The sequence below is a fragment of the Cavia porcellus genome, unplaced genomic scaffold (genome assembly GCF_034190915.1).
Source record: "Cavia porcellus strain 051 isolate PalLab524CR breed Dunkin Hartley unplaced genomic scaffold, mCavPor4.1 scaffold_29, whole genome shotgun sequence".
In the NCBI taxonomy this organism is placed as follows: domain Eukaryota; kingdom Metazoa; phylum Chordata; class Mammalia; order Rodentia; family Caviidae; genus Cavia; species Cavia porcellus.
Genome location: NW_026947512.1, coordinates 14,471,646 through 14,496,397, shown reverse-complemented (window position 1 = coordinate 14,496,397; position 24,752 = coordinate 14,471,646). Strand labels below are relative to the sequence as shown.

Genomic DNA, 24,752 nt, shown 5'->3' with positions numbered 1-24,752 from the left:
GTGGTGATTAAAAATTGACATAACAATAAGGAAACTAGGACAAAGTATCCCTTACATTGTCTAGGTGAAGAAGGAAAGAGAAACTGTAGACTTTTTAGACCTGAAAAATACTAGAAATAAAAACATAAAAAGTCCCTTGCATCAAAGAGAGAGAGAGAGAGAGAGAGAGAGAGAGAGAGAGAGAGAGAGAGAGAACATTCCATCTAGAAGACATGAACAGAGAATAAAAAAGAAAAACCCCACTTGAGCATATAATAAATTTGTAGCCCTACATCAAAATATATCAACAATCATAATAAACATACAGGAGCTCAAAATATCTGTAAAAGAAATCTTATCAGAGTGGACAGTGAAAAAAAAATTCAGATAAATGAGGCTTACCAAAAACCACTTCTAAACCAAAATATCCCAGAAAAATCAAAATAAAGAGATGGAAAATATGTACTAGGGAAAGGAGAGCTCGGAAAAACATAATTTAGTCAATGCAAAACACAAGGCAAAGAGCATTATTGGCAATAAAGAGGGACATGGTACAATGATGATTTTTTTTAAAAGAGTATTTCAACAAGATGATAAAAATAAGATAGTTTTAAAGTATGTATTTTAAAAACTTTACAGAATTAAAAGATAAAACTGAAAATATCACATTATTGTGTATGATAATTATGCACTTTTATTAATGATACTGATTTAACATTTATGATTAACATATCTATTTTAAAATGTGCTGTATATCACTAACATCATAAATGTTTAAAAATAACATTATTTTATATACCATTAAAAAATAGTCCAATAGGAGGAGCTTCCGTGAAAGAGGTCTGCTCTCCTAAACACATGCATATCACAAAGGGAATATTAAAAAGACAACATGTGAAACAGGGGCCAGGGGTGCCAGTCAAGTGCGGGGTTCTGAGTTCAATTCCAGTACTAAAAAAAAATGTGAAGTAGGCAGGAACTATATTGTAGCTCTGAGCTACATCCCCAGCAGTAATGTGTGAAATAGAAAAACTAAACAATCAAAACACAAAAGAACAGGAAAATAATTTTTAAAAAACCCAAAATATCTAGTTCTTTCAAAAGGTCAATGAAATAGGCAAACTTCCTAAAAGACTGGCAATGAAATCAGAAAAGGCAGCTCAAATAAAACGTAATTATAGGTGAAGGGAGAAAAAGATAAGGATGGTTAGGAAGAGAAGGCAAGAGAATAGATAGGCAAGGGGCTGCTTTTGTTTCCTTTCTAAATAGTTACTTTAGGACGGCAATGAGACAACGTATTAATAGTTATAAGGAGAGGCTGGAAGCAGGAGCCAGGAAGCCAGAAGAGGTCTCTTATGGGGTAGGTATTTCCCTAGACTAGAAGAGGAAAAGAAGAGAGGCGTATGCTGGAGAAGTTCCACGCACAGAAAGAAGAAGGGGTCCAGGCTCGTGAACTGACTAGGTGACAGTGGGTGTGAGCATGACAACTGCAGTGAAGCACAGGGAGAACAAAGTATGCGCAGGCTGAGGAGCTGTGAAGCAGGAGCACTGCAGGGAAATAGGTTCCTAGAGGAAGGCATATGGCAGTGCTGTGCGCCAAGTGGGAATTGGCAGTGTTTCCAGGACAGGGATCTGTCTAAATAAAGCTTGCAGCTCTTATAGTAGCTATGACGTCCTTACCCATATTAATCACTCAATGAATATTTACTGCTTTGCACTGCAAATGTCAAGCATGCATCTAAATAAATGCTTATCACGGAGCTGGTGTCTCATACTCAAGACTTTCCTCAAGTATGTAAGGTACTCACAGCATCAGCTCTGTAAATTATAGTGGAGACTGTGACTTGATTCTGATACAATAGTATACATGTAAGATAGATATCACACGTCACGTGGAAACTAAATTATTAGACCTCTGCTCACCCATTTTTGTTCCAGAATAGAATGCTTTGGATCAGTGCTACGTATGCTGCATTGATCCCAAACTATTTCTCAGGAAGATTATAATGGTTCTACTGTAAGAATCTATTTTGGGGTCTAATTCTCAGGAAAATACATGTAGACAATCAAGTTCTTATATATAACAGATTTCCTATCTCTCTACCACTATGGAGCTGGAGAAATGGCTCAGTGGTACAGTGTGTATTTACTGCTAGAGATAGCCTCCAATTTTAGATAAAAATTCCTCCCCATAAAGACCAAAATAAAAGACTTCTATAAGCTTACACATACTGTGTACTGTCTGCTTGAATTCTCACTGACATAATACATATACATAAATAAAATCAATATAAATATTTCATATTTGTGTGTTACCATACAATTTACAGAGTATTTTAGCAGTTTGCTAATTCTGTCCCTATATGGTTATTGAGTGGTACAAGTGGTAAAAACATAAGAAATGAAGGCCAGAGTATGATTTGGAAGAATTAAGTAGTAAAATATCTCCACAAACAGCATATTTATTCATTTTGGCTTTACATGTCATAAAAGAATCCCAGAATTGCTCAATGGACTACTACTCACATAACACTCAGCCTGAAGAAAGCTTGCGTAGTAGTTTAACAGGAATCAAATTCATTCTCTCCATTTTCTCATCTGCACGGTGGGCACTAAACATGACCTTACTCGCAAGAATTCTGTGCAAACCATTTGGCTAAACTCTCCCAAGCTCTCCCAGCCCTCATGTAAGACATGGACACAGTAAGTATAAGAAGATACGGTCTTGGATTCTATGACATTAACAATTTGAAATATATGACCAAGCTCCCTTCATAGGTAGCAGAATTCATCATAACCAAGACCACAAAAGCTTACATTTTACCTGAGGTAAATTAGGAGATGTGAGGACAGACAAAGAAAGTAATGACAGTCAAATAACACTAAGCATTTTTAAAATCTACTTTCGGTGCTTGGCTACATCTCTGCTTCACTAGCCAAACAATATTTGTAAGATATTCCTGGCATGTTGGAAGTTGCATGGCAGTATCATACTGACAAAAATAAGTCTTTTATGAGTAAGGAGTCTATGGGAGCTGTCGAGGGGGGAAACAAGCATTAGCATAGAAATATGAATAAGCTAACCGGATTCTTTATCGTTTTAACATTTTTGAAAACATAAATGCAATTTTTTTATATATAAGGGAATATCATTCCACTTCTAGCCCATATTTATAGGATCTAATTCCTCTGATTTCTAACCATAAAGAGGACACAATGGAGATGGAATTTTAAGGCAACACAGGAAACTAGGGAAGTCTGATCATTCTCCTATATTCTATTGTTTACTCTGAAGAGGTCCTTCTGTTCTTTAGCTGGTTTCCCCATTCTTCTTAAGTAACTGGAAATACGTCTTTATCCATTATGAATACAGGATTGCATGAGCCATCTGAAGGCAGCTAGGAGCACCAAGTCTCAGAGGCCAATCTGCAAAAGCTGAGCTTATTAGCGCTTGCCTGGCAAGTTTTCCAATGCTCCTTGTAGAGATTCCAGCCCAGTGCTCCTTACTGGTAAGCACACTCACCTTCTGCAGTATCAACCCTTCCGTGTCTAACTCCTCTTTTCTAGGACATGTGTCTGTCCCCATGGATTCCAGTTCCAGAACCATTAATGCTGACTAGTACATCACTGCCGCCTTGGGCTTCCTTTTTTTTCCAATATGTTTATTTGCTACTTCCTTTTTAAAATAAAAATATGACTTCAACTAGACAAAATCAAGTTACCCATAACATTCTTCACTAGAAGCTTCACATTCCTGGTCCCCTGGCTGCCCAAATTCAGGGAAGCAAGAGAGGGGACTCCCTAGTTCTTGCCCTGCTGTGCCCTTCTCAGCACTTCCAAAGCTCTGTTTCCCAGGATTGCACCACACTTTTTTTTTTCCTTGAAGTTCCTGACATCACTTATTCAGCTCCTTCCATGTAACTTCCAGTAATTAGGTCATCATTTTCCTGTGTTTTATGACTACAGTATTTGTCTATACTAAAATGCAGATTCTCTTTCCAGTTATGGCATGTATCTAGATCCTTGTGGGTAGCAACCAAATGTGTTTTTAACAACAGAGCACACATCTTCTTCTACGTTCCATCCTGTCTCTCCCTTTCTGTCCCTCTGCAAACCTTTTACAAAAGCATCTTGCCCTCAGATTTTCCACTTTCTCCTTTGCTAACTCAATGACTCACACTGAGCCAAAGTTCACACAAAACAGTTTTTGATAAGCATGCACACTATTTTCTCATTATTGAAACCAAAGAATATTTTGTCTTTAGGTATAGATCACAGTTTTTTGAGCTTTTCTGCTACCTTTGATTCACCCAGATCTCTCTAACACATCATTCGTCTATTTTTAATTTTTTTTTTTTTTCATTTTAAATCAACTTCCTGTCCTTTTGCTCTGGTGTGACATTTTTCCAGGTTTTGGTCTTCAGCCCCTGGGAACCCGTGAATACACTCCTGGCTGATCCTCTCCTCTTTCTGCCTTCCCCTGTCTGTGATGATGAAATACAATGCACAGTCAACTGCCATGGTACGTCCCTGAGCTACACATTTGAACCAAATACACAGCCTTGCTTTTCTCTTTTCTCTTTTTTTCTTTTCTTTTATTTTTTAAAAACATAGGGTCTTGAGGAGTTGCCCAGACTGACCTCAAAATACTACTCAGCATTGCTACGTGGTAGGCCCACACACAACTCAAATGTCTCATCTCTCTCTTAATTTTAGAAACATCACCTTAATCATTCAGACATCCTAGAACAGAAAGACATCAGACTCAAACCAAAATAAAACAAAACAAAGAATCCCACACTTTTCCATGGTAAACCAAAAGGCAACACCAGGCCCAAGATGTGTATTTTCACATGATAAGCTCAAGGAACCTTACATATTTCTTATGAGACGGTCTCTGTCCTTTAGGAAGAGGGCTGCTGACTCCTGGAAGGAACTCTGAAGACCAAGACACCGTGAGACAACGGTTTCTCTTCTAAAATAACCTTTGAGTAGGATTCTACGTTTGGATAACTATTGACCAGTGTGAAGAAGGAATAAAGTGTGGACATACCTGAAAATATTATTTTATATATTGTGATCTCCCAGGCAATTTCCCTACCTAAATATTGTAATATAAATACATACATTAACAGAATGAAGAAGAAGTGGGTGAGTATGGGCCTAAGAGAGAGAAAGTTAAAATCACAACTACTAGTATCACAAACTAACAGATAATGGCTAAATGAATGAGTATGAAATAGCAGGCCAAGAAACACAGCAAATTGAGGAAACATTTAAGACACACAAGATGCTAATACAGGGCAAGAGGCCTTTTTTTTTTCTTTATATAAACCTGTGATATAAACTCGTTTATTTTACTGTGTGTACACTTAGCGATTTTGAAAGAAATAAAGATATAAATTTAAATGAACTAGAGAAACAGTATATGTGTGGAAAAATACATGGATTACAAGAAGCTTGGAAAAACTTGCTTCAGCTAATTTGATTACTATGCTTCCTCTGCAAACCGTTACTTAGAAGACCAAATGACAATGAATCATTTAAGAATAAGTTACAGAGATAAAAATAAACATCAGTAGTCTGCAACTGTGATGCTGACAAAGATCCTCTCCATTTAAGTTTCATAAATATTTCCCAGTATGTTCCTCTCATTGAAGGTTCAATTTTAACATTTACTTCTTTATGCTTTTAAAATTTGGCTGATAATCAGAAATAAAAATGTAGAAATCTAGATATGTCCTTATCTTCCAGAAATCCAGATGAACTTCTAACAAAACAATATTATTCTACAGTTGATTCTGTCCTTTGAATCTTAAAATCTTACTTCAATTATTTCAAACTGTTTTAATTTTGTTACCACCATCGACTGGCAATTTTTCAGGTTTTCAAGTTTCCCCAGTAAGGAATTTCAAAAAGAACCCATTACCACTAGTGATTTTGCATCTAATCTGGGACATGAATATTACTATCTTAGAGTGGAGTTAAGATATTATCAAAGGAAAAATGCCAGTATATTTTTTTAATATCAGTTAATTATAGACCTTCACCTCTTCTCCAGGTTTATGTGTTATTATATGAAGATAAGAAATTCCAGTTTTTACTTATTACCTGTTAAATTTTATAATTATGTTCACTGAATTTATTTTTCATCAAATCCTAAGATTTACATCTAGAATAAGCTATCAAATTATGGATTTTGACATTTAATTCTCTTGAATGCAGTGCTGCTTTTCTTTGGTCAAAACAGCATTAAAATAGGTAATTATTTGCAGATCCTTATTTTAAAAGTATTTTAACATTATAGAATTGGAAAAATACGCATTTGCTTACATTTCTAGACATTTTGACTAGAGTTGATAAAACACATATTTCAAATAAAAGTTAAGGATTTAGAATATTACATGCATTTATCCTTAACTAGGTAAGAATAATGAGATACAAATCAAAGGAAAAAAGAAAGTCATGTGTTTTAAAAGAAATGAGATCTATGTTTCATATCAATGTGAATTAAAGTTAGAAGACCCTTAATAGAAGTATCTGAAGTCTGTATGCTAACCTACGTGGCATTGTTTTTTTCCCCTAAGACATCAATAAAAGATGTGAGAACCTTCAAGAGAAGCAAAAACATCTATTTACCTTTGGTGCTGCAAGTACTTTCATTCATAGTTGTAATATTTAAAACAATCATTTTTTGGTTTCACTTTAATGGATTTATATTTTAAATTTTCTAAGTCAATGAGTAAATTGTATCTGCATGGGCTGATAAAACATACAATGAATGCTTAAATTTTTAAAAAAAACATGTAGGAGACATGTTATTATTAATCCCTCTCAAAAACCTCCTCCTCATTTTAGATAACTCATCCCATCATTGTAGCCACTTTATGAATTAGTTCTGGAAGTCCTCTCCATGTTTATAGGTGTGATCAAAAATTCAGTGAATGCTGTGGCTGAGTACCATTCAACAGAAAGGCAGGCTTCTAAAAAATCACAACATGCCTTCACACGCCTTATTCACTCAGTCTGGCAACCTGTGGTCCTGACATCCTCCCAACAAAATGACCCCGAAAGGTCCATATTGTCAATCAGTTTACCAGATGGAGGCAGCCCCAACACCCCAAACTAAAGGCACTCACAAAAGAGGATTTCCAGAACTGCTTTATAAAGTGTCAGCAACAATGGAATAAGTGTGTTTGAAGTCAGAAGGAGGATTTTGAAGGAGTTAATGCCAACGTGTTTTTTACTACAAAATTTTTTTTAAAAATTAAACATTCATTGAGACTTTTATTGGCAAAAGGACAACTAGAGACCATAAGTGAAATAGATCAGACTTTCATGTGTAAACATTGTATTGTCTCCCTAGTGTGAAAAGCTGAAAGACATAAAATATATATAAAAGATAGCGAAGACAGGTACACTAATTTCTCTTCATTCATTGAACAGAAAGGTGTGTGCTAACACTGTTTGCACAATTAAACGCAATATCTTATGCTCTGAGTAAGTAAAGACAACAATATGCAGTGTATTAATCATTGTTACCTTCTAGTTATCTTATTTTGAAATTTTATTTTATTTTTCTCTTTAAAATAAAAAATAAACATTCAAAGTAGTCTTTGATCAGACCTTGTATATTATCTATATTCAACCATGCTCAGTTACAATGAAAATGAAGTTTAGAACTGAAGCCTAAATTTTAGGCAACTGAATAAGACAGACAAGGAATGCAATGTTGAATATTCACTTACAACACCGTAGGAAAATCTATGGTGTTAAACTAAGGGAACAAAAAAGGAACTGCTGTAATGTCTTTATCATATCATTTTTCTAATTTTCCTCACCCTTAAATTTATTGAAATTATTTTCTAATTTCTGATGTTCTTATTCTTTTGTCATTTTCTATTCTCTTTCTGGAATATTCTTGGACTTTCAGTGAGACGTGGTCTTCTGGCCTGATTTGTCATATATTTCTTAAACCAATTCTGAAAACCATGTCAAGTATTTCCAATCTCTTTAACTTACTCATAATATCCTCAAATAGAATAATTTAAACAATTCATGATTTTCCCATAAACTCCTCATAATTTACTGCTAACAATGTAAAGACTACCACCAAAAACAAACAAGAAAGACTTCATAAATTATGTTGCAAGGATATATTTTCATAACATTGTAAAATAACCGAAAGTCACTTTTGTAACTGTTTCACTTGTTTAAATTGTACACAAAAGGGTTTGCCAATCTTCTGGAAGTAGCATGCAAATTCTACATCAATTCACAATAATCTAGGGTTTTGTGTGCCAGTAACAACCTTTGGTAAAAAAAAAAATCAGTATAGATGCAAATTTCCATGCCACAGTATCACCAGGGGAATGTAATGTATTTTCACTGCAAATAGGCTAATGTTTCTCCTTGGGAGACTCCTGGACCACGAATGGGAGCATGACCTTACACTCACCCAGATGGGTAGGGGTTGTAAAGGAGAGGATGAGACAGGGGCTGTGGAAAACCTTGGATCATGGAAGGAAATTACTGTTTGAAAGCTACAAAATGCATACATTTTGAGGGAAGAAAGAAGTGTTTATTGGACACTTGCTGTGTATTTATTGACTGTGTTGAGTACAGTATTCACACGATCATATTGAATTCTCACAATCAATGAGGGAAACTAAGCCTGAAAAGATGGAACCTGCCATAGACCTAGAAATCATCACCAATTTCTCCCTCAACACTCTACATAGACGTTTTACCTACTGAGAGTAGAATTTGTGTGCTTATTTCACTCCTCCAACTCTGATTTCAAGCCTGCAAAGGCAAATGTAGCTGTAATTTCTACCAAACCAATCGTACAACTACATTGTCTTTCAAAACAGGTAGTGAGCAAATTAATCCAAAAAATTGCTACTATCATGTTCCTTTTTAAATTTAACCATATTTGATATATGGAATAGCAGCTGAAAAATGAGATGATGTAAGAGTTTTAAGAAGTGAAGCTTATCCCAATGAAACAAAAATTTCAACTTAAAAATTACTCAGTATTTTTGCCCACTTATCTCTTTGCAATATAGCCACAATCATGGGCCTTATCACCCCACTAATCCGTTCTTCCTGGCCCCTAGAAGTTAATGTGCCATTTTTCAGTTTCTCACATTGACTTAAAAAAAAATTATCTTATGCATTGCCCATACTAGATTAGCAGTGTTCTTCATGGGCTCTTCACATCCAGGAATCAATCAAATTCACCCTTTCAAGAATTCACAATAACATCCAGAAAATACCTGCTGAAGAGTAGTCACGCTATGATAAACCTCCAAAAGGAAGAACACCCTCAAATAATAATATCGCGCTTCCTGTTATCCTTATTTTCAAAATAAGGTGAAAATGCAGGTACAGAGTGCTTCCGTCTGTCTGTCTCATGTCTGCCCCTGCGGAGGTTGCCAACCCCTCGCTGGAGTTCTGGAGGCTTCTGAGAATGCCTTGAGGAATGTGACAGTTTAATGTGGTTCTTTGCACCCTGCATCTAAAGGAGTCCTGATAAGACCCTTTCAGAGCATGTTCGTTTGCTTGTTTGTTTGTTTGAGACAGGGTGTCTCCGTGGAGTTCAAGCTGACCTCAAACTCACAGTGATCCTTCGGCCTCAGCATCCTGAGTTCTGGAATTATAAGGCGTGTGTTACTACGCCCAGGTTAAAGCGGAATTCTAATTTGCCCAATGAAATGTACTTGTAGAAAAATGAGGAACTGTTTCACTGTTTATGTTTTCATTCTACTCAGGAAATCTTTCTCCTTCTCTCAGAATAATTTTAGACTGTTTTATTAGACTATTTTAATTTAAATAGTTTTGTGGCATATCTGCTGTGGTAAAAATCCATTATATAAAGTTTTATACCCTGGTAAATCATGTTAGTAAATTAAATACACCTGATTGAAGTTATTAACTTTTATTTTTTCCACTTTCTATTTTCTAAAAATACAACAAAAATAAAAAATACAAAAGAGCGAGCAGAATGTCATCTCCCTTTTTTGTCTTATTTTCCTCTTTCCACTCTTATACCGCATTCATTTCAGTAACAGTGATCAGAATTCGCAGTAAAAATTTAGTGACTTCATTACTTATTTTTTTTAGTTTTAAAGAGCAAAAGTTTAGGAATTCTGACTTCTATCAACTTGGAGAAGAATAAAGCTTCCAGTGATTAGTCTATTCTAAATCTGATTACATCTTTTAAAAGTGGAGTAGAGAGATTCTTCTTGATCCTCTAAGGAGTCTCCATTCTCACAGAAAAGCTTTTTTAAAGGGCAGACATTCTTTGGTGCATTTTCCTGCATAATTATCAACACAAACTGCAAAAAACCACACTAATAAAAAAGTGCTGAAATTCTTTAAAATGTCCTACAGCTAACAAGCAAGAATTTCAGGAGACTCCGTCATCCCAAGTATGTTCTTTTTATAACTTACAAAGGCTAAGAAATTAGCAAGGAAGTCCTTGAGGGTCCATTGTTGAAGGTCAATTGATCTCATAAAAATTTACTTAAGATAGCCTTCAGAGAAAACCTATTTGTACAAAGAAAAATCCTGCATTTAGTACATGGCCTGAAAAGGCACAAAATATAGATTTCCACCATTGATTCTGGTGGCTCTCCAGACAGTAAATCTTTTGGCAGGATCTGTAGTAGTTAACTAAGAAATCCAAGTTGGGAAATAACAAACTCCAACTTTGTTTTACTTTATCAATATTGCAAAGAGAATGATGTCATTGTTTGGGGGTTTTGCAAAGACATTCCATGTCACTTCAGTTTTAATACCAGGCTGGAGCCTGCATGGTCTGCCAGCACCAGCCAGATAAACAAAGACCTGTAGTCTTTCTATTCATCTCCAGATAGTTGTTCCGAAAGATTCTGGAAAATATGCCTATTATGAACTAAACATTTCACTTTTCATTTTATCCATGTGCCAGAAGTCCATTCCTTGGATAAACACTTTACAAACTGACACTCTAAAAGTCACTAAACATGATAAAGTATGTGTGCATCGGTTCAGGACTGATTAAATATTTTTCTCTTCCATGATAAATGAACAGTTACATTCTATATGAAACCATTGGAACCAACAGTCCTCTTTTCCTTTCTTTTTTGTTTTTCTCTCTCTCCTGCCTTCTCTTTCTCTCTCCTTCCTTCCTTCCTTCCTTCCTTCCTTCCTTCCTTCCTTCCTTCCTTCCTTCCTTCCTCCATGCTCTTATTTTGCATGAAAGATTAATTTTCCATTTCAATTCATTTGTTATACAATCTTGGCTTTGGTGAAATATCACTCAAGTAACAGTACATGTAGAAATAGTATTGATTTTTTAAAATGTGTGATTTAAAGTTCTTTAACAAATGTGCCTCCATTACTATTTCTTGCCTTTGATTGCTGGTTATTTTCAATTGCCTTTGCCAATACCGAAGTAAAATGGAAGAAAAAGAAAACCTAAAGTACTCTCTTTTTTTCAAGTTAAAAGACTTTCAAGTAATTAATATGTTTGTAAGTATTCAGTCAAATGTTCAACACATAATAATGCTAAAATAAAGAACATTCTTACTTCTATAACATTGTGTAAATTGCTTCTCTATTCAACAAGTTCACTATGTTCTTATGGCATGAACACAAGATTAAAAGAGCATGGGGATACAGCCAGTGGTAAGGCATATTTCTAGCATGCAAGGGCTCAGAGTTCAATCCCTCACGTCATTTGCACATGGAAGGAAGGAAAGAAGGAAGGAGGGAATTAGAGAAGGAAGAGAGGAAGGGGAAGTGGAGAGGCGAGTGAGGAGGGGGAAAGGGATAGGGAATGGGAGAAAGGGAAGGGAAGGGAAGGGAAGGGAAGGGAAGGGAAGGGAAGGGAAGGGAAGGGAAGGGAAGGGAAAGAAGGGAGATCCTTAGGGCTAATTCTTTAGGATCCTGGAGAAGGGAAAGACTTCTAAAACATTTTAAAAACAGTTTGATATAAAAACTTCAGAAAAAATATATCCTATTACATGGCACACATATCCTATTATATATGTCATATATATATATATATATATATTATATGCTATGGAAAACATAAGTATCTTCAAAACAAATGTTTTAATCACCAGGAAAACTGACATAATTCCTAGAGAAAGGCCTCTTAACATGGCTTTAGTGGAACCTAGCTTCCTTATTCTCTAAATTTATATAAAGAAATGATCATTTATTAGTCACATCCCAAATTTACATTTTCTCTGCCTGTGAAGTGACATGGATACTAAGTAATTCTGTGGGAAAATAAAAATAATCACATTTTGTCTGATGATACTTTTCTACAGTAGAAAAAAAGCCATGTATGCTAATTAAAAATAAAATAAAGGCAGGAGCTATAACACATACACAGTGGGAATATAGCCAACTTTAACAGCATTCTGCTGAAATCCATCTTGTAATACAATATGATAGCTTGGCTTGCCTAATGAAATCATCTGAAGATAAGAATATATTCATCTGATTTTTATTTGAGTTTTGGATGTAGTTCAAGCCACTTTCCCTAGATGCCTTGAAAAAATTGAAAAATTCAGAGAATTTATTAGAAAAACTGTATATTCTTGTGAAATAGGGAGCTCCAACTTCCATTTTTTGATTCATAGGAAAATGTAGGAATCAACAGAATTAGCACATAAAATTATGATGCTAACAAGTAAAATATGAAAAAAGATCTTATTTGCATTACAAGTTGTACTAAGCCATGGTTTCTTGGGAATATTTTTAGTTATGAAGTCATAAAATGATCCGAAGAACACGTAACATTCCACCCTAGATTTTTTCTTAAACTTCTAGGCTACTGAGACAAATGAGTATAATTCCTTTCAAAGCCAGTTGACAATGTGCATGTGTACAGTTTACAGAATATTTTCACAAGAATTTCTAGTAAGGCGTCTCATCACCCACCCTGGAAGATCTTAGCCGATTGGAAAAAATAAGGAATTCCATTCCTACAGTCCAAGAGGAGAGAAAGACAGACGAGGTCCCACTCCTTTTACAAATAAAGGTAAGTGCCAACTACTTTATGTAGTTTATCTACTTGTATTTCTGGAGTAGCAGATCTGTACTAAGAACACATCATGCATTGATCCACTATACTACTGCGCCGTCTCAGGAAGGTTGGTAAGTGTATGACGTCCTGAGTTACCTCCAGACTTTTGGAAAACTTTTTTGGGGAAACTTCTGTTTTGGTACAGAGAAGCTGTGCAGTCACTATACGATCTTCCTTTGATCCTTAAAGCATTTGATAGCCTAATTTAACAATCACAGTGACCTGAAAATGACACTGAATCATTTCTAAGAATGAAAGTAAATACAAATTTGTCACCAGTCTGCCACTAGGTCTCTTGCCACAGAGCAGAGAGTAAAAGTAAACCTTTTAAGCATTACTAGCATCATACAACAAAACTTGCCCATGCATTTTTTTGTCTCAAAGTTAAAGGGCTAAACGGAAGGTTGGAAAATGAAGATCAACTTTGAGGGTAGTTAAACAAGCAAACCAAGTAGAATCAGTCTGTTTATAAACCTTCTTACCTCCAAAGTAGATTTCACCTGGCTGCTGGTAACATGATACATAGAACAGAATACAAATAATCTATCATAAAAATAAAAGGAGGGATAGAAAACTGGGAAAGTACAAGCCTGAATAAATTTATATTTCTGGCTCTCCTCTCCCTTGGTGTTTTGCAGAGGCAACTGAAACATGCAGAGGTCAATTAGAGGGAATGTCTGCTGTGTGTTTTATTGCAATTTTAGTAGGGTAGTGTGTTGTGAATAAAGAGATATTTGACCATTTTAGGTACAAAGCAGAATGGCACAAAATACCAGGGGTTGCATCCTAAAGATAAGATGCTTCTATAGGTAGAGAACATATTTAGTGATTCACCATTGGTTGTAGGAAGGTATATAAAATACCTAAGGCCTTTCAGTGAGGAAGGAGACCTGAAACTCTAGAATCTGGGTCAAAAGCCTGCCATTCCGTCAATGCTTCTGCCAGCTCGTAATGATGGGGAATGAAGCAGTAACTCAGCCGACGCTATCACTCTGCTTTGCAAGGATTAGAGAAACCATATGCAGGAATGTAATATGCAATTTTATTTTTAAACCTGCTTTCCCAGGAGTTGCCCCTGGGTCCACACAGCTGATTGTTCAGCCAATGTTTGGCCAGAGAATGTGCAGAATTCTCTAGGGTCAGAGATATCTTGACATAGATGGCCCCACATTCTGGTCTGATACTCATGAGAAGGTGCAACCTTGTATGAGTAGGCACTGCCTCCGAATTTCCACTAACAGTCCTTCCTGGCTGCCTTATTCCCTGTTCTTTCTGGTACAGTTCCAACTGCCTGGCCATTTTGCTTGTTGCTGCTAAATCATGGTGCTAACAAGGCCCCTCTTTAACTGGTCTCTACCAAGGAAAAGAATCTTGCCTTATAAAGTAATGACAAAGAACTTGCTCAATAAAACTTTTCTCTAGAGAATAATCAGATTCTCTTTAGAAAGTGTGATGGCTAATTTTATGCCTCAATTTGGTTAGATTATGATGCCCATTTTTGGGTCAACACCAGTCTAGCTGTTGTGAAAGCAATTTTTAGATGTGATTAACATCTAAATAAGTAGACTTTAAGGAAAGCAGGTTCCCTTTCATATGGCTGGGCATCCTCCAGTCAGTTGAAGGCCTCAGCCTGAGGAGTTTCCCACGTAAGAAGGAATTCTGTCTCCAGACAGCTTTCAGATTCAAGATTTCAACATCAACTCCTACTGGAATTGCCAGCCTGCCTGGCTAATTTTAGACGTGCTGGCTTCTATAATCACATGAGCCAATTCCATAAAATAAATCTCTCAATTTCTCTCTCTGTCTCTCAATTTTTCTTTTTCAAGCTCTCTCTCAATGTCTGCCACTCAGCCTTTCTACCCATACATAGACACTCACACACACACACATGTTGTTTTTCTGGAGAACCATGACTAATGGAGAGAAAAAGGAGAAAAGATAATTGAGCAAAAAGGCAGGGAGGTTTCTGATAAACTTTCTTCTGCTCATCCATAATTGCAAAACTCCATTCTGGAAGTGAAAATGTATCCCAGGGAAGCTCTGCACTGGACTTTTCATTTGACAATAGACATTCAATAGTTTTCTATAATTGAGCCCACCAACCTTTATTCTTGGAACAGATTCCTTCTTGTATTTTCATAGACCAAAACTTTATTTGGATGAGAAGATGCTCTGATAATAACAACAATTTGATTCTTCATAGAATTATTCATCATTTAGAGTCATAAGAATAAAACAGTTGTTCATCTGGGATTCAATTATACCACTGTATCGATTTTTTTTGTTCTATGCTTGAAAATAAAAAGTAAACTAATTCTATGTTCCTTGAGATGAGTATACTAAGCCCGTTACCAGCTATCCGAAAAGAAATAATATATAAAACCAAAGTAATTTCTCACCATTTATGTGTTTCTGTCAGTGAATTTTCCTCTGCTTCCTGGTCAATTTTAGCTGAAAATGAAGAAAAGGATGTGAGGCAGATAAACAGTTATATGCTCTTAAACAAAATGTGGTCTAAATAATATGTTTATTTTAACTATTAATTATAGTATATACTAATCAGAAATTTATTTTAAATCTATGTCACTGTTTTATATATATATAATATAAAATGAGCATATTTAGTTTTACTTAGATTGACACTACTACACAGATTTGATACATTACATAAGCAATAAAAACATTCAGATTCTAAATCACGTCCTACCAGCAATCACAGTAACCTGAGAAAAGAAAACACTAATTTCATGTTTATATCAAATGCGTCAAGGTTTAAATGCCACAGATTACTTAAATTGATTGCAAATAATTCTCTCAAGCAAAAATACAAATACCAAATCAAAAACTAAACAAATGGTATCTAACTCTCTTCAGTTATAGTGAGATCTGTGAACTCTGCAGCCCAGCTCTTTGTATCAGAGAATACAGATAAATACATCATCATCATTCTGAAAGAGTGAGAGGGTACGAAGACCAATTTATTTACTATACTTGCACATAAATTTCAAAAGTGAAATCTGCTTAAAACTGCTTAGGAATCTATCATGTAAAGTAAATACAGCAGTGTCTTTCAGTTTATGAAGAAGCACTGTAGAATTTATCTGTTACTCCAAACACACCCTTACCTGTTTCTTCTACATTACATTGGCATGAAAGTTTCCAAAGGTACAGTTATTTCAAATAATGCTGCCTTAGCATTGTTAAATGTATTCTACTAGATTTTAAAAGGTAAATTGTGATCTGCTAAATTGATTTTATAGTTGGTGACTCAGAGTTGGGAATTACCGAGCTATAAGACAAAAGAAAAAAATCAATTAAAAATCTGGAACTAGTAAATGAAGCAGTTGTCTTTTTATTTACAGTCCTTTCCTTTTGGGTCACACTTGTGGCCATTTGCAGAAATTAGAAGACAAAGTGTAACAAGGCAAGTTGATTTAAAAAAAAATTGGTACTGTGTACCTTAAATAAAACTCACAGTCGCTTGGGAATTATTAAAGTGTCTCCTATCACTACTCACAACACAATAGTACAGCTTGGGCTGGTTAATGTTTTACAACTTCAGACAGTATTTTCTGGAAGGTCTGTACAGCATCTACAAAGTCATAACTGACTACCATGCTGCCATGCTTTGCCAGGATTGTCAGGATTTAACAAGGATCATTTGAGTTGGCAAGGGAATATTTTTCTTTCTTTCCTTTCCCTTTTTGTACTTTAGATTGCTTACATAAACTTGCAGGTCAATTGTTAGCCATATTAAAAAACAGAATACATGTACCGTGATATTGCTTTGAAAAGGCTCCAGTATGAACACACTGTCTTATAAAATCCCCTCTGGGCTGCCTACCATAAAACATGATTTGCTTCCAGAAACAATTCTCGAACCACATAAAATTTGTTTAAGGCAAAATTTTAAAAAGCTCCATAATGTATACCAGTTTTAGAAAGGACATTTTTTTTTCTTTATAAAGTACGATGATTAAAACTGAGAGAAGAAGGAAGAATTCTTCTGGACTACTTTATGATTCAAGTAAATAAGTTATAAAACTTAAAATATATGAGAATGATATGCCAGAAATCTGTATTCTATTCCTGATTCTGCCACTAAAATTAGATATGTGGTTTTAGGTAAGTCATACTAATTTATTAATATATTCAAAATATCTAGCTAATTCCTCTAATAATTAGTAGAGACTAAATGAATGTCTCTTTTGAAAAATTTTCACTTGATCTAAAATTCTTACAATGATACAATACATAATTATGTTTAACAATGGCAATTACTATCTCATGTTTCAATGGTATAGATAAAGAAACCATACACTTGCAACTTTTCAAAGCATATGCTCCGAAATAATGATAACAGGAGTTTCACTTGTTCATATGGTTACTTCTGATGTGCACCAGATCAGTTCTTGCTACACTGCATGAACAAATCTGGCCTTTTTAATATAATTCACTTGTATCCACTACGGCAGAGGCTGATTCGTACCAAAGGAATAAAACAACAAAAAAGATTCTCTTAGCAAACTTAAGAGCCATATTATCACTATAAATCCAAATTTAGAATCACAAAAAATGCTTAAAAGTTCTCTTCTATCCATTACTTTTATATGATTATGAGGGTAAGGGGATTTGTACATTGAAATTTAATTATAGTTGAATTTTAAATCTAAATCCAAATTTAGAATCACAAAAAATGCTTAAAAGTTCTCTTCTATCCATTACTTTTATATGATTATGAGGGTAAGGGGATTTGTACATTGAAATTATAATTTGCTTTAATAAACAATTGAAATAGAAAGTACATTCAAATTCACGTTTCAACTCGATATAGAGTCGACATGGCAACAAATTGAACAGATTTTCCTTTGTATGGCAATCTCAGGAAAATTTTTCTGAATAGTTGGGGTGTAAATGGTGTTTCTCTTGGAACACAGACATACAAACTTCCAACACACTGCTGGCACAAATGCGCCATCAATGTTCTGTTGCCACGCATTTAAAAATGCAATCATGATGCTAACCTATTCACAGATAGAGTGTGTGGCTGCTTTAGGTTTTGGGGCCAAACATATCACACTGAATATAATTTGATCATTGAAAATGAAGACATTGTTGGGAATAAAATAACGGCCACTTATGCAGGATACATGCGAACTAAGTGCATGCACTGACCAAATCCACATTTTTCAGTCTGAGGAACACACAGGATGTGAGCTGCCACCGTGACGCATGTAGACATCCAGTCGTGGCTTTGCGATACAGAAAATATAGCGATTTTCTATATGCACCGTATATACCAGTGTGGATCTTTTATATTTCCTGACCTATTTTTTAGAAGCATAAAAATTCTTTGCAGTTAATTCCTGATGACACAGAGGGTTTTGTGAAGAGTTTTGAAAGCCAGCGTTCTTTTCAACAACAATTTCCTACATATTTATAACATGCGATTGCTAAATGTGATTAAAATAATTATACTGGGCTTACTTTACAGTGCACATCTGTAATCCCAGCACTCTGGAAAGCTAAGGCAGGAGGACTGCAGGTTAGAGACCACCCTGGACAATTTAATCACTTAGCTAGACCCCGTCTTAAAATTTAAAAAATTAAGGGGTTGGCAGGGGGATGCCTGGGAATGTGGCCCAGTGTGAAGGCCCTGAATTCAAAATTTGTTCCCCAGAGCTGCAAAAAAAAAAAAAAAAAAAAAAACCAAAACAAAACATCATAAAAAATAAAAATTAAAAAAATACATTAAATTATGTGAAATGAGAGCTATAAAAGGGTTCAAATTTTTACATCAAATAAGATGAATTCTCTTACACATACACCATCTCCCCAGCCCCCATGTATCAGCTGAAGATCTAACCAGTCATAGAGAAGAGCACTGCAGGACAACTAACAAAGTACTTCAAACAGACCAATAGGTGGGCTCCCTGGCAGGTGGCCCTGGCATCCCCGACTGAGGTGTCTGCTTGACTTCTAATCCACATCAGAGCGTGAGGGCTTCTCAGAGATACCGTATTTCCACTCAGACAAACCTGAATTTGAATTCTGGTTAAGCCACGAGCATGTAGACTTTAATAACTGTGACCATTACTTTGGTGAAATGCCTTTTCTTGGTCATTAAAGCAGGTAATTCTTTTTCCTGGAGTTGCTTCATCATCTAATAAAATAATGGGTAGATCACCTGATGCAGAGCAATACTTTGCTTGTTCTTCCTGTCATTTCCACATCGCTATGACTACTAAAAATGATAGGAACACATTGCTTGCAAAATGTGACAGGTCTTCCATGATAGAAGCACCATAAATTCATTTAATTCTTCTATACCGAATCTAGAAGCAGAATTAAGACACACGCTCTGTTAAAATTAGTGTCTTTATCACTACAGAGAAATTATGGCCCTAAATCACTATAAAATCTGGCAATAACTATAAAATATATTTAATAGCTTTTTTCGTCTTGCTATTTAATTTGTATATTGTTGTTTTTCTTTTTGTTTTCTGTTATCAGATGGGTTATGCTATGCTGCCAGGCTGCCCCCAAACTCCTGGGCTCAAGTGATCTTCCTGCCCAGCCTTCCTAGTAACTGGGACTGCAGACTTAAGCAACTATATCCAATACTACGGTTGTTTAAACAAACCTAAAACGGACATTCCCAAGGCACATAGCACAAGCAGAGGCTAGTGGCATTGCAGAATTTTTACATTCTTAAAGACTCACAGCAGGAAGTAAAATTTCTATAAGAAGATGGTATTTTTGTCAATTTGGCGAAAACTTGCTGAAATACAAAATTATGTTTTAAAAAGTCTGCAACACTTCTGTAAATAGGCCTTTTTATCCTAAACATACTAGAGTGACCATTCGTATTTTGAAGTTTTAGATCCACTGCCAAACAAATGGACCCTAATTTGGTATACTGAAAGAGAATTAGTGGTGGGGGTGGGTTGAGGGATCAAGACAGTGACATAAAGCAATCAATCCTTCACTTAACCGTGGAGGGGAAGAACAGGGTGATATAGTATAAGAAAAAAGGCAAAGTAAAAAGTGGTTTATACAGATAATCTCCAGGGAATACAAAAGTTTTATTTAGTAGATCTTAAACTATAGAGAAAAATGTACTCTAGAGACTTTGATCAGCCAGTGGCTACTTCTCAGAGGCAAACTGGGTGTCTTAGTTACATTTTCATTGCTGAGACAAAATATAGAACATTCAAAATTAAAGGAAGAAAGGTTTATTTTTGGCTCACAGTTTGTAGAGGTTTCAGGCTACAGTCAGCTGGCTCTAAAGCAGGTGGTGTGGCAGAGGGTCACAAAGAGGAGAAACAATTCATGGTGTAGCTGGCTGAAGGCAGCAGAACAACAAGCAGCAAGCCCGCCTTCTTTCTGTCCTTTCATATTCCATCCAGGCTACAAGCCTATTGATTGGTGCCATCTATACACAGGGTGGGGCTCCCATTGTCCACTCCTTAATCCCAAAATCACACCCTTAATTCACATTCACACCCTAATCCAACCACCTTTAAAACTTTCCATTATAAAGTAATGAGGTTCTGGGGGAACTCTAGATACAAGCCTTAGTTAATAATTTAAGTTGCATTTGTCATTTTCATAATAATGTCACCCCAAGATTCCCCAAACCCGGGCTGGGGATTTAGCTCAGCAGCATAAGTGCCTGCTTTGCAAGCAGGCAGTCCTGGGTTCGATCCCTGGTACCGATAAAAAGGAAAAAGACAAAAAAAAAAAAAAAAAAAAAAAAAAACAACAAAACCCCAAACCTCAAATAGTAGAGATATGCAACTTGGAGCAGAGAAAGCCTTTAAATTGGGACCATAAAAGAAATACTAAACTTCGTAGGACACATCTTTACTTACTTATTTGGTTACTTTTCTCTCCACCTATGTATTTATTTTAGGTCTGATTCTACTTAACATGTAACTGGTTAAAAATAGCATTGTAATGATCCTATTTCAGTATTTTGGCATTTGGTGATGTCTTCTTCAAGAAGCTTAATACTTCCTCCCCCAAAATCTCTGTCTCCACAAATATGTCCTGGTGGTTGCTGTCCTACTAAGATACTATTTTGACCCTGTGATTAGTGCCTGTAGTCGCCGTCTGGCTCCAGTCTCTTTTGCAATGTGAAATATTTCTGCTGATCTGGTTCCAAATGACTGAGTAAGCAGAGGCACGGAATGGACGCCCTTTCTCATCTTGAGCTTTCATGAGGGAATACCACATATTCCCAGGTAATTGGAGACAGAGTTGCATTTGAGTAATATCAGATGGAAGGCAACTCAGAACCCTTTCATCTGTTTGTCTAGGCTCTAAATCTTTTTGCTATTTTTCTTTTTATTTAAAGTGTTAACTAGTTTTTGTTTATAATTAGCTATGAATGTGCATTTTGACTGCTTTTAAGTGCAGCCAGTATGGGTTATTTTTTAGACAGATGCAGAGCCTTTCCTCTGAGTCATTTAAAATTGCTACTTAACTGCAGATACATTGCTTTGGTTTTGTGACTTTTCAAATACTTCTCCTTTTGACAGTGAACCAAAAGTCAAATAAATTTAGGTAGTCTGTATATATCAAGGTATGACTAGCCAAATATCTTTCTTTAGATAGAACAAGAAAAAGCTAAATCCCAATTCATTCCTTTCTTTACACTGAAAGTGTTCTTAAGGATGATAAAATAAATGCAATGGAATACTCCTGGAAGACAAAAGCTAATACCTATGAAATATCAAATTGCAACTTGGTCTTTGAAATAATTGATGACTTTTAGTTCATACCGAGAGTTATTTCAGTTTTGTACATTAAAATCTATACACATTTGTGGCTAGAAATCCAGGTATATATAAACATAATATATTAACGATTGCTATTCAAAAAAACTGAAGCAACACACAATAAAAAATAATGGATATTTCAAAATTTTGATATATGGCTTTTGACCAAGAGCATTGTAATACAGGAAATCCATGCACTATTAATCACCCAGCCTTATGTACTTTTAAAGTAATAGTAAAATTTCTTTTTATAGTAAATCTTTACATTAAACCCAAAAATGGAAAAGACCTTGGTAAATATTATATTCATAAATGAGTTCCACATTCTGTGGACTCTAAGGTCAAAGAGTTACTGATTTTCAACTAGAAAAATTGTTAACGCCTCTTATCTTTTATAGCCAATCACATATAAAATCTGTACATGACTCCACCAAAGCAAAGCAAATCTCTGATGGGTCTTTACTAAAGCAGCATAGAAACAACAGCATACGTAGGACAATCCCTTTCTCTTTTCTTTACCATGAAATAATATCACAGTTGAGGGTGGGGTTGTAGTTCAGTGGCACAAACACCTCCTGGGAAGCCCAAGATACTGAGTTCGGTTCCCAGTACAAAAAAACCTAAAATAACAAACAAACTAACAACAACAAAAAGGCACATCACAGTGAAGCAGATCATACTCCCTTACTAAAGTAGGATCCTTCAGATAAAATAAAAATCTCTATGAGCTTTTAACTAAAAATAGGAAAATGCATGTTTTAAGACTGAGCTTTCAATATTAAAGGCAAAACCAACTAATTTCAACTTGCCAATCCAAAAAATCAAAACACAAAATGGCTTAAAATGGAATCTGAAAACTGAAAAAGTTCCTCCTAATGTGTTTCCTTTCTTTTCTAATCTTATTTGCCAAAACAATGCTTGAAGGCTAAGGCATTTCTATCTTAGGGAAAAAAGGCACAAACAACATTACAGTATGTCAGCCAACATTTGAGGGTCTAGTACATTTTTTAGACACTTTGTTGTGGCTCACATATATAAATAAATATTATACAGTCTTTTCTTTCAAGAAAATGGTGGGGAGAGATAATTTATGTTATGTAGCTGTTATAGATATGTCTAGATGGGAATGTTAATATAGATGATGTTGATGTTACTATTCTAATTTTTTATATACAATAACCCACACTAATAAAATCTCCACATGAAATGCATTATAATTATTCCACTTTACAAATAGGAAATTGGCAATTCAAAAACTTAAGATATCAGAAGTATTACATGAAAGAGACAAGATTTAAATTGGTACAGGCTGACTCCAAAGTCATAACATTGTCAATTTCCTTATGAGGACAATCAAGGGAAACACCCATTTGCCTACAGAGAGAGAAGTCAGTTAGAAAAAGTAGTAAGTAAGAGTTATGAAAAGTTAGTAAGAAAAAGGCTCAAAAGCAAAAGCACACCACAGATCAGGATGTCAGAAAAAACAAAACATAAGGAAAAAATATGAGATATAGCTTGGAAAACAGTTATCAAAAAAGCTGTGCAGAAGGCAAGTCCGGCCTTTTTTGGTGTCATACTACAATTATCAAAGGCAAGAATTGGGGGAGCTTGATCTAACGTTGTGGAAAGACCCTTACACTTCTAAACTCTCCAGGAATCAAATTCATCCTGTTACTATAATTAGCTGCAAGACTGGATAAAATATATTCAAGTGCAGCTTTTATATACTGGACAAGTATCTTGGGACTTTGATCTCTGTTGGAGCCTTCAATTATCCTCAATATCTGCTGAAAAACAATTTCCAAATCATGGGACCTGAGACAGAAAGTTCACATAAACTGAGGAGTCTTGCTGAGCTGAGGAAACATAGACGTGAGCTCTGGGAGGTTGAAGTTGCTGCAGGTTGAGGGATGACAATCTGGAGAGGAAGATTCTTGCAGCAAAGAAAGTGAAATATTCTGCCCTGAGGTCTCTTTGAGTTTCTCCTGGGTGTTAAGTAGCATCTGTGCACAGAAATTCTACAAGCTCAAGTAAAGAACTACCAAGGAACAATAAGCTGAACAAATCCCAAGTTTTTTTCAGTGTCAGAAGATGTTTGAAGTCGGAAGCATCAGAATGGAAATCCATCTTTGAGCACTTGTGATAGGACTGTCATAAGAGACCCCAGCGGGGAGATCACCTCCCAAGCAGGACTGATGTGTCACTGGTGTAAAGAATACTCTAGATTAGCCTAAGCAAAGGTCAAAAACAGCTTTAAAGAGGTCAAACTGAGTCATACATTATTTAAATTATTGTGTACATAAATCCAAGCATTCTTTAGAAGAATCAGAGAAAAAGATAAAGAAATGCATCTGCTGCTAATACCATCATTTCCCCCAATTTTAGATTTCTGACCATTAGAGTCATAACGTAATAAAACTGTTGTTTTAAGCCACCAAATCTGTGGTACCTTGTTACAGCAGTGACTGAAAACCAGGACAAGCATCTCATCAGAAACTTTACAAACCAAAAGCAAGAGTGTAATATCCTAAAGTGTGGATACAGAAAAATGACACAACCAGTTGCTACAGTGTAAAAGAGTGTCCCCCAAGCATCCATGTATGTAAGGCTCGGTCTCTATTCAATCGTGCAACTGGAAGGAGATTAAGCTTTTAGGAGGCAGCGTTTAGTGGAAAGATGTCAGGTCACTGGACCGGGGGGGGGGGGGGGGATGAGCTTGGAGGAAACAGCAGGACCACACTAACTCCTCTCTGTCTCTTTCCTTTCCTGTCACCCTGAGGTAAACACTCTGTCACACACTTCCCCCGTGAGGCACTGTGGTGTCATAGGTGCACAGCAACAGAATCAAGTGATCACGGAATGAAATCTCTAAATCCATGAGCCAAAATTTTCCTTTTAAATTGCTT

General features: G+C 35.7%; 1 protein-coding gene and 1 long non-coding RNA gene across 3 annotated transcripts in view; one reads left to right on the top strand and one right to left on the bottom strand.

The window, feature by feature from the left end:
- LOC134474027 (uncharacterized) overlaps nt 1-5,423 on the top strand; it is a 49,028-nt gene extending 43,605 nt beyond the window's left edge. Inside the window, exons 2-3 of the long non-coding RNA XR_010044577.1 lie at nt 3,353-3,488; nt 4,888-5,423. This is a non-coding gene — a long non-coding RNA (uncharacterized LOC134474027). The remainder of the gene's footprint in view (nt 1-3,352; nt 3,489-4,887) is intronic.
- Fmn2 (formin 2) overlaps nt 1-24,752 on the bottom strand; it is a 308,299-nt gene that overhangs the window by 48,178 nt on the left and 235,369 nt on the right. For both annotated transcript variants that reach the window (XM_063240263.1, XM_063240264.1), the window contains one exon: nt 15,463-15,514. In XM_063240263.1, coding sequence (XP_063096333.1) covers nt 15,463-15,514 — 52 coding nt within the window. The remainder of the gene's footprint in view (nt 1-15,462; nt 15,515-24,752) is intronic.